The following is a 9,806-nucleotide window of genomic DNA, read 5'->3' as shown; positions in this document are numbered from 1 at the left end:
TTTAGTAGACTTGTGATATAAGCCATTACTCAATTACTTTTTAAAGCAGTAGACCTGAAAGACTTCAAAAAAAGAATTAAAAATTAAAGTCCTGTCCACTCACTGAACCTGAATACAGCAGCTAAAAGGTTTGTTCTGAATATCCACTGAGTTTGCCTCCTACAACACACCTGAAATAGTTCAACTTAATGTAAGTTGAGGGAATAAAATTTGAATGTTTCAAGTTTATGTGTTTTTTTTGTTTGTTTGTTTGTTTTTTGTTTGTTTTCTTTTTTTTTTCTAGAAGTACTATGCAGTTAACCTAAGACTTATTTTTTATTGGTCTATGAAAGATTTTATCCATGTACAGTTCTTAGAATCAGATGCATCTTTAAGCACAAAAGGTTTCTGCCTTGAGGAACGCATGGGGTTATAAATATAAGCCAAATTGTGCTATGTGTTGGTCCCTTCAGAAAAAATGACCAGGAAGAAAAAATAAACTGTGACTAGCACACGGAAGAGTCATTGCACTTCAAAACCCAGTGGCTGATAAGAAATATCCAAATTAAAACCAAAACCCCTTAAGCACGCACTTACCACTCTCAGAAGATATCCAAAAGCATGCAGTTTGGTCAGTGCATTAAAGCAACAGAGACATTCTATGAAAACCCAAAATTAAAGATAAGTTCCTGGTAACTGGTGTCCCTCAGTGATGGAGGCTTGGCTACAGCAACAATGAAGAGGAAAAAATAAAAGTTGAAAGATGCACAGTGATATGAATAAGATGTACTATAAAACAAAGTAATGAATGTTATTTATACAATAGAGCTTCTCAGGAAAAGACAAGGATTTACTGATGGGAAAGACATAATCACCATTACCCATCAGAAAGACTGTGTGCTCCAAGCTTGTGAAGAACACCTGCGTGCCAGGCTTGAAGTATCTCTGTCTGACTTATGGTCACTTCAGTGCAAGGGTGCTGGACATCACAGCGCTGCCAAATGCCAAAAAATCATTCCATTGTCACCAGTGTGGCATTGCCACCTACTGGCCTCCCACTGGCACAACCAGGTGCTAGTTGAAGAGCCCTGTAACAAGCAATAGATACAAGGGAAGTTTCTTCAGTGATTTTCATGTGCTAAGCAGAATTTGGAGAATAATGAGCCAGTTACTGGACCCGTTGGGGTCTGAGGAAGATGAGTGCCTTGTGTCAAGAAGCTCAAATGACACTGGGGCAGCTAGTTTTCTTGCTCTGTGTGCCTGGTTTTAATTTGAACCTGTCTGTGACTACTCCCCACCTGGTTAGGTTAAATATGACCAGCTGGCTGCTCTGGTACAATGTCAGAAACTTCTGCTGTGCAAAGAAGGATGCCCATCAGCTGTTTCCTACCACTATATGAGTACAGGAGGAATGCCAGCACAGCAAGAACCATTCACAGCATGCTTTGGCAACCTCTGGGACCTCATTCTCCTATTTCAACATGCGCTGGGTAGCAGAAAGCCTTTCCAAAAAGTTCTGTGATGGGGAAAACTCATTATTTTGAAAACTGCCTTTTTGACACTGTCTTTTGAAGATCTAGTTCTCACATGGTAGAAATGTAAAGGTGACCAGGACTGCCTCCTGGACACCAAACTCTGACTGCCATCTCTAGGAACAGACCCAGCAGGCTGCAGTAGTGCAAAAGAGCTCACTAGGTACCATAAAATAGCAAATATGTTTTCAGTTCAAAAGGAAACAATCAACTTGATACCACCAAGAAGTCACATCTACTCATTCCAGGGAGACCTTCAAGGTGCTGTCTGGATTTCTTAAGGTGCTTGATAGTGAAGGACCCACCTGGCTCAGCAGTGCTCTTTTTCTCCCTGTGTATGACTGAAGAAATAGATGAGCAGAGCTGCTTTTTCACTTTATTTTTCATTTGTGTTTTTATAGCTGCACCAGGTGGTGAGCTGTAGGCCCATGCTCTAGAGCTGCGCTCCTACCACAGGACCAGCCTGACACGGGGGTCACTTGTGGAGCTGCTGGGAACCACATGTATAGCAGCTATGTCTTACAAATCTGAGGTTCTCCTTTCTTAATGTTTATGTTATACTCAACAACTAAGGAAAAAGGAGGCTTGTGCATTTCTCTGTGTTAGCCTGATTTTCAAAGTCTCTTATCACCTACATGCTCCCTATCTGGTTCCAAGAAATCTTTGAGTTCCAAGCACTTCTGAAGAGCAGATGAAAAGAAGAGAGCACATTTCTACATAGAGTCTAACTTGCAGCAAATATTTAAATAATGACATTGAAAGCAGGGACAAACCTGAAAAGCTTCTAAGAAGGTCTGAGAAATTATGACTGTTACGAATCACATAGAAGTTTCCTGTGAATACGTTACAAAAATTCTTGTTAGAAAAAGAAACCCAAAACACACAAAAATGAGGCGATCTGAGTGGTGCAGTTCACTGTCACAAGACAGCTACGCACTGGCGTTATAACATGGGGCTGCCAAACAAAGAGCAACTAATTCTGCAGCACAAAACTGTGCAGATGCATAAGGGATAGAGACCCAGAGCACAGATTTGTGCTGCCCGTTACACACGAAAGGAAGAACAATTTCAGTGTTTACTGTAATAGTGCAACGTGAGGGGGAGCACAGCTACCCCACAGCAGCTCAGGCAGGGCTGTAGAGAAGGAAAAGTATTGTAGAAACATAATAGGGATGTCCATATGATAGTCACTGCTGTAACAATATTTTAACATTTAAAAAAGAAATTAACGCTATGTCTAAAGATCCCAGTGTCAGATAATGAAATAGCATTCCTACAAGGGAACAACTAAAGTCTTTCAAAAGATTTTCAACATAGAAGGAATTCTATTAGGAAATAAGCTGACATACATTAGAGAAAGACTTCCAGCTAAGAATCTCTGTTGAGTAAACTGTGCCAGAAGATGGCTTTGAAAACAAAGGCAGGAGGGTACATATGACAAATAAAATGTACAGTAGCAGAGGTTGCAGCTGGCAAGCACCTCAACAGCTCTTGCACTGGAGTCAGAATATCCAACAGAATCAAAGCCATAGGAATTCACAAAGCCCTTGAGCTCAGACAAGGGCCAGAAGGCTCTAGCTGAAGTACAGACTGCCAGGGAGCCCGACACTTGATAGCACAAGACAAATATGTGAATGGCACCACTTAGACAAAGAGGGAGCTCCATAGGAGCAGCAGGACTGAAACACAGGTGGCTTCAACACAGACAGGCAGGCAGAGCTACCAGAGAAGAACCAGAAGCAAAGTGCCAATAACTGTCCCTCTTCAGATAAAAGCCAACAGTACTAACCAGAAGCTCACCTTCTGCTCAGTGACCACAGATCCACATGAAGATGTAAGACAACCTTGACACTCAACAAAAAAGACTGATACCTGTAGTGACTAAAACAGTAAAAACTTGCATCAAGTGCATGAGCCCACCTGCCAGACGAAAATGAGATGACCCTTAAGCTCAGTACCTATGGAGGCAAGTGACTTTGCTATTCCTATTAATCGTATTGTAACACCATCATACTTTTCACATGCTAGCAATTTTAATGTAACACAAAGTTTGATCTTGCCCCAGGGAAGAAGCTGTTTAGGATGAGCTATTGCATGAGGAAAGACTGGGTTCAACCGTATTTTTGCAACTCAGTGGAAGATGAATACAGCAATGCTACTAGAAGTAGGAAAATGTTCAGAAATAAAACAAAAGGGAAAAAAAATTATCAGAAAATACAACTGAGTATTGAGAGCAGCTTAAATATACCTCTGTTAAATATAGAGAAACCAAAATACATTTCAGTCCTCAGAGACATCTGTGCTAATGGACAATATTTCCAGTCCAAAATAGGTAAAATAACAAATATCTTTAAAGAAAGGGAAAAATAAAGTGTGACTGATAACAGATTATTTCAGATATTTATTAAAGTGCACAACTAGCTTGGTTTCACAATCAAACCAAGAATGTGGTGAGGTGCTGCTGAGATTGCTCATTTGAATTTACAATACAGCTTAGAACACAGGGGTCGACCTGAGATGCAGATCTATAGTACTCTGGCTATTTTTGGCTATTGAAGTTCAGAAAGCTCACCTTGCACCTGTGGTTTAAAAAAAAAGTGCCCATCCTCCAAAGTGCATGGTAGAGAGACACTGGCATGCCCAAAACAACTAACAGGACAGACGGTCAATCAATAGGAAGACTGAAAAAGAGAGACCATCAGGAGACTTCCCTATCTGAGCAGCAGAAGAGGTGTCTAGGGAAGCATACACACTCTTACTGAGCTCAAGGACTACATGACCACTTAGGCAAACCATATTTCATTTGTATTGCAATGGTCTTTGCAGGAACTTAGGAGAGATTCATGTAACGGTGTGCTGGATGCTTCCAAAATTAAGAATAAAGTAGTAGATGCCAATTCAGAGGTAATGACAGTGCAGTACAGGAGGTATCACACCAGAAACAGTGATCCTGAGCATGCAGTGGTCATGACATTGCACCTGCCAAAGTGCAAAGGTTGATAAAGGTTAACGATGCAGCAGAGAAGTGGGTAGTGGAGGCATCTGCAAAAGAGAAACAAACCTATACTGGTAAAGAGATGGTTGAAAAAAAGGAAAAAAATTAGGAGAATGTGAGAGAATTGACTTTGAAAGAGCAAACCAGAAAAATACTCACTGCAGCAATATCAAAAACATGTTTCACATAAGATTTCTCTTTGTCTCAGACTGCGTTTGTAAAGGACAATATTAATTCTTAATGTTCTAATCACAGCACTTGGAGGCTGGTGAACAAAAACTCAGAATAGTAGCAGAACAAAAGAAGGACACAGTTTTGGTGGTGGGGGCAAAAGGATGGTGAGGAGAAAAAGCAGAGCATAAGTCTGATTGAAGTGTCGATAACTTGAGTATGATTTGGGCAACTGTAGATAACACAGTAAACACTGAGTAAAGGCCACAGTGGTGAGAAGCAAGGTTTCTGATGGACCCAAAGCAGGAATCATAAGAATCTTGGTATTGTAAGAAATGCTGAAAAATTAACAGCTATACTGAATAATCAATCATACATAACAGCAGAGAAGAAAATGAATGTTTTCAAAATCAGTCTCCAGACTATGTAACACTATGTGCCAAGAGCAGTGTTCAACTTTTGGTAGTTTACAGAAAGGGAACCTAAGATTAAGAATCTGATGGTGCAGAAGTGCTGGGCACCTACATCTACATTTAATCCAATCTAGCATCACAGATCCATGGCACTTTTGTAAATCAGGCTCTAAGAATATAAACTCTACAATTTAGCTGAACAAACTTGGTAACTAAAGATACATAAAGGCTGTGATATTCACCTGAAGGAACCAACAAAGGGCAATTTAAACCAGGATCCCAAATAAAATGTCAGAAGACTGTCTTTAGGGAGGCTCTGTGAGAAAATACCTTGCATAAGCAGGAAAGGTTTTGAACATCTCATTTATTCCTTGGTATATGACCTCTTTCTGTCACTGAGGGCACTCAGACAGCTAATGAGGTAGATATAGCACAACCAAGTCTTTCCTGATAAATAACCATGATGGTAACACTTTCAACCTTATTGATTTGCCTAAAACAAAAATCATGATGATAATGGGTTATGTATCCCTGAGAGGGAGTATAAGAGAGGAAGAGCAGAAGTCTTCTCCAAAGATTTTGGGAGAAGGGCCACCACTTCACTGCTATGGTGGGAAACTATTATATGAAAAAAAAAAATGTGTTTGCACAACATTGCTGTGAGATGTGTGTGTTTTATAGATGGGGGAGCCAGAAAAGTTAATTGACTTGGCCATTAAAGCAGTCAGTGACAGACCTGGGATTCATGATCAGGACTTCCTTGCCTCCTGCATCATGTTCAGACAGTTATCAAATGGCTGGCCAGAGGCTCACTGCATGGTTGTTCTCACATACTGTATAAAGATAGTCATGCAAAAGGGATGTAGCACAAAGTCACTGAAGAACAGAGAGCTCTCTGTACCAGAAAGCAGATTTCTTCTGGAAGCTGCGTGCAATTGGGAACCTCTGATGGGATGCATACATCTGGTTTCTTCACCCTGGAATATCTGGTGCTTAAGGCTTAGCACAATGAGGACCATTTTAATGACTAAATGTTACAGAGAGAGCCTGTACAGGCATAAATTACAAGGTATCTGGTAGTGGGATGACCTTTTCCCTATGCTCTTCTGACCCTTAAAAAACAACCATTAGCCCGGTTAATTCAGTGGACTCATCACATACAACTATAGATCAGTCTATATTTCCATGTCCACAGGTCGGATATCTCCAGTTTTGTGTTCTTTTACCCACAGTTCCCTGTCTTTGGCAGGATCCACTTTCCGAAGCAACTGATCCACGAGCTCTACTGTCTAAAATGAACAAACAAGAACAAAAATGTCAAGGGTGCATTCCAAGCAGAGAGTCATTGTTCTGAAGCGTAGCGCAGCTAAGGGCACACCTATCCTGCATTTGTAGACAGGTGAGAACCTCACGTATGTGAGGTTCAGTGAACAGCCAGACCTCAATGTGAAGCTTCATAGCAGAAAGCAGACAAGGTGCAAACTTTAAGGTCAAGTGGAGACAGGATTCCTATGCCTGGCATTGGCCAATCGGTCTCTGACTCCTGTCCTGCAATGTGTACCTTACACCAAATACAGCCATATACCCAGGGCAGTATACACTTCCCATATTTTAATATTAAAAAACTTAGTAATTTTCAAATAAGAAAAAAAATACACTCCTTCCTCCAACAGTGAAACTATTTACCACCTTCCTTGCAAGAAGAGATGAGCTCAAGGAGCAGTGTGCCATGCTGTGAGAGGTAATGGCTCATGCTGGCCAGATGTAACTCCACGCCCTGTGTCTCCCCAGCAAAAAACTGTGATCCAGTCATACGGAATTTTACCAGGATCACCTTGGATAAGCAGGGTGGCCATGCAGTACTGCTGCAAACCAACAAGCTGACCCTGCACGCTTTTTCTCTCTCCTTTTGCTACAGGTCAGTTGGATGAGGGTAGGGGCTGTTCTGCTCAGCTGAAGTGCAGTGAAGACCAAAGGGATTGAACAAAACCCAAACTTACGCTTTGGTTGAACATGTCTGTCTCATGACGCAGCTGTGTGTACTGGCAAAGATGCTGCCGAATCATCTCCACCCTTTCAACTTCTAGTCTCTCGAGCTCCTGAACATGAAGAAAAACAATGCCACATTTTTCTTGAAAGCTAAGTTTGAAGGCCCAGAGAAAGGACAACACACACAAAGTTGCCAGTCAGTATGATGCTATGTTAGGGTCATGCTTCGGGGCTGAACTCTGCTGTTGCACTCCCCTCTGATTTGGAGAGAATCAGAGACAGCAAGCAACAGAAGTCACTTCAGCCTAGTGACAGGAAAGAAGGTTGAAACTTCTGCAAAACTAAGACAGCAAAGGCAGAGAGAGTCTTCAGAGATGCTGCAAGCAAGAGGGAAAATATTTTCTTCAAGAAGCTCTGCATGCTTTATTGCTAGCTCCAGAAGTTACAGTGATTCCCTGAGAAAGCAGGAGACTGCTCTAGTGTGTGGCTCAGAGAACCTGAGTGCCCTTGCTCTAACCTGGCACCTGTCAGAGCAGTTTCATCAGTTCACCAGATGATGAGCTGGGACAAGTGCCCACCTTGCTCAGCTGGTAGTAAGCAGACCCCACAAACAGTTTAGTTGAAAAGTCAGGTGATTTCTAATTTTCCTCCGGATTTTTTTTCTGCCTCCCTATTCTCCTGCATTCTGGCATTATAGCCCAAAATCTGCATTTAGTCCATCCTTGCCCATGTGAATGGCAGCAGTGGAAGCAACATGCTGTGGAAGTCTGCCTTTAAAGACATACTGTAATGGACTTCGCTGTTTCACCAGAAAGCTCTGTATTCACAGGCACATCAGTGAGGCAAAATCTTACACAACCTGCCTTCAGAGGGCATTTCTGGTATTTCACTTACTAAGCATCATGGCAGTGTGCAATCTCAGAATACACGTGCAGGCAGGCTGCCACACTGGGCACCCCTGGGCTATCTGCAATGTGTTAAACATCATTTGGGAAACAGATTCTTCATTACAGCATAAAAGTCTCAGGTGGCAGACTATCTGCCTGGGGATGGCACGGACAGGACAGAAACAGGCTGAGCTCTTATTGCTCTTGCTAGCTGATGTACTGTCCTTGTGGAACAACTGGTCCACATTTAAGTCAGACTCCCTTACTTAGGGCATAGATGTGCAGAACCCAGTGTGCTAAGTGCTGGTAAGCACACCACAGGCAGAACGTGCATGGTATCTGCACCAGAAGCTTTCAGGGAGGAAAGCATGCAAAGAAATAAAAATCTTCAGACCTTGACTCTCTCAACTTTGTACTGCATATGAACTAATCTGTACCTGAGCTGATCAGACGCAGACTATTTTCACTTTAGATTTTATATTCACGCACACCGAGACTTACCTTCAACTGCTTTTCAGCCTGAGTTCTCACAGAACTGCTGTGCAGCCTGCAGGCTGTGACTTCCCTCTTGAGCTAGCTACCAGTGCAGAGTCGTACTTCTCCAGGAGGAAATATGCAGCTAACTAACCTCTGCCTGGCCATAGCTGGACACAGTGGCACTGATGGTCAGTGCCACTGCATCAGTGAGAAACCACCAGTGAGGGTGAGAGGAGAATCAGATCCTGTACATACAGGAACAGCCAACTTTCTCTCTTCTTCTGCTTTTGGGAAGGTATCTGCCTCCTTGTTTTCCAGTCACCCATCTGTCTTTATTTACTGCAGTTTAAACATTGCACTCACACACTTTCAAATGCTGAGGAATTTTTTACCGTGCTTCTTATTAGGAAGAGGTTACAGTTTTGTGTTTGTCCAATGAGAAAAATACATTTTTATTTTCCAATTCTGAAAGCAACTGACTGTTGTCCAGAAGGGCTCTGAGGAATGACACAAGGGAGGAGCCCTAAAGCCAAAGTACAAGGATTTCCAGAAGTACAGCACACCAAAGCAGTATCCTGGCATCTTGGTGACTAGTCCCTAAGGTACACACGCTTAGGGTGAATATTGTGAGCTGTGTTATCTTCAGAGGAACAGAAACAGAAAAATAAGCAATTAAAGCATGCCTCTTCTGAGCTGGCAATGCCCACAGAGAAACTGTAAAATCATAGAATACAAAAATACATTAATGCATAAATAGATTCAGTGATAATCACATCCTTCCATGTCTTTCTTGTACATTATTTCATCCTCCTTGGGGACAATTCCAGGGTTCCGTCCCTCGAGCAGCCCTGAACTGGTTTAATGCCTTCTGGAAAGAATAATTTCTACATCCCTCACGATAAGCATTTTTCGTAGAACTAAGAATGGAAAATACAATAGGAGATTTATCACCTAATTTTTCTCATTGCTTTGCACTGTAACTAGCTATGAGTGATGAAAGCTGTACGCTATTACAGTTTTGGGATGGTATACATGTAAGATGTTACACAGAGTTACATACCAGAGTGGTGGTCACCATTTCCTCAAACCACTTGGACTGGGCTTGATTGTAAAGATCCACACAGCGCATCAGGTCATCTCCTGAGAAGTTCAAGAAAGCAGCACATTAGGATTCTCTAGCCAGTGTTACGGAGATTAGAAAGAAATCACAGTTCAGGTTTTTTAGACAGATCCAGAAGGTTTGAAGGTCAGTCCTGGTGGAGCTGAAGACAGTTCTGTTATTTGCAACTGAATTTCAATAAATGCATGCACTTGATGTGTGGTAGAAGACTGGCGTGAGAAAGAAGAGGGGGAAAGACAAGAA

The 9,806-nt window shown here is 42.0% G+C and overlaps 1 protein-coding gene across 1 annotated transcript; it reads right to left on the bottom strand.

The window, feature by feature from the left end:
• Positions 1 to 5,774: 5,774 nt before the first annotated feature.
• LOC103780091 (growth arrest-specific protein 7-like) lies at positions 5,775 to 9,583 on the bottom strand (the record flags this gene model as incomplete). The annotated part of the gene is made up of 3 exons (XM_008947740.1): positions 5,775 to 6,379; positions 7,091 to 7,189; positions 9,504 to 9,583. Coding segments are annotated over 3 exons (293 nt in total), but the record flags the coding sequence as incomplete, so codon positions are not given.
• Positions 9,584 to 9,806: the final 223 nt, after the last annotated feature.

This window comes from Merops nubicus, unplaced genomic scaffold (genome assembly GCF_000691845.1).
Source record: "Merops nubicus isolate BGI_N331 unplaced genomic scaffold, ASM69184v1 scaffold14489, whole genome shotgun sequence".
Classification (NCBI taxonomy): domain Eukaryota; kingdom Metazoa; phylum Chordata; class Aves; order Coraciiformes; family Meropidae; genus Merops; species Merops nubicus.
Note: the sequence above shows the minus strand (reverse complement) of the source record. Positions and strands in the feature narration are given on the sequence as shown.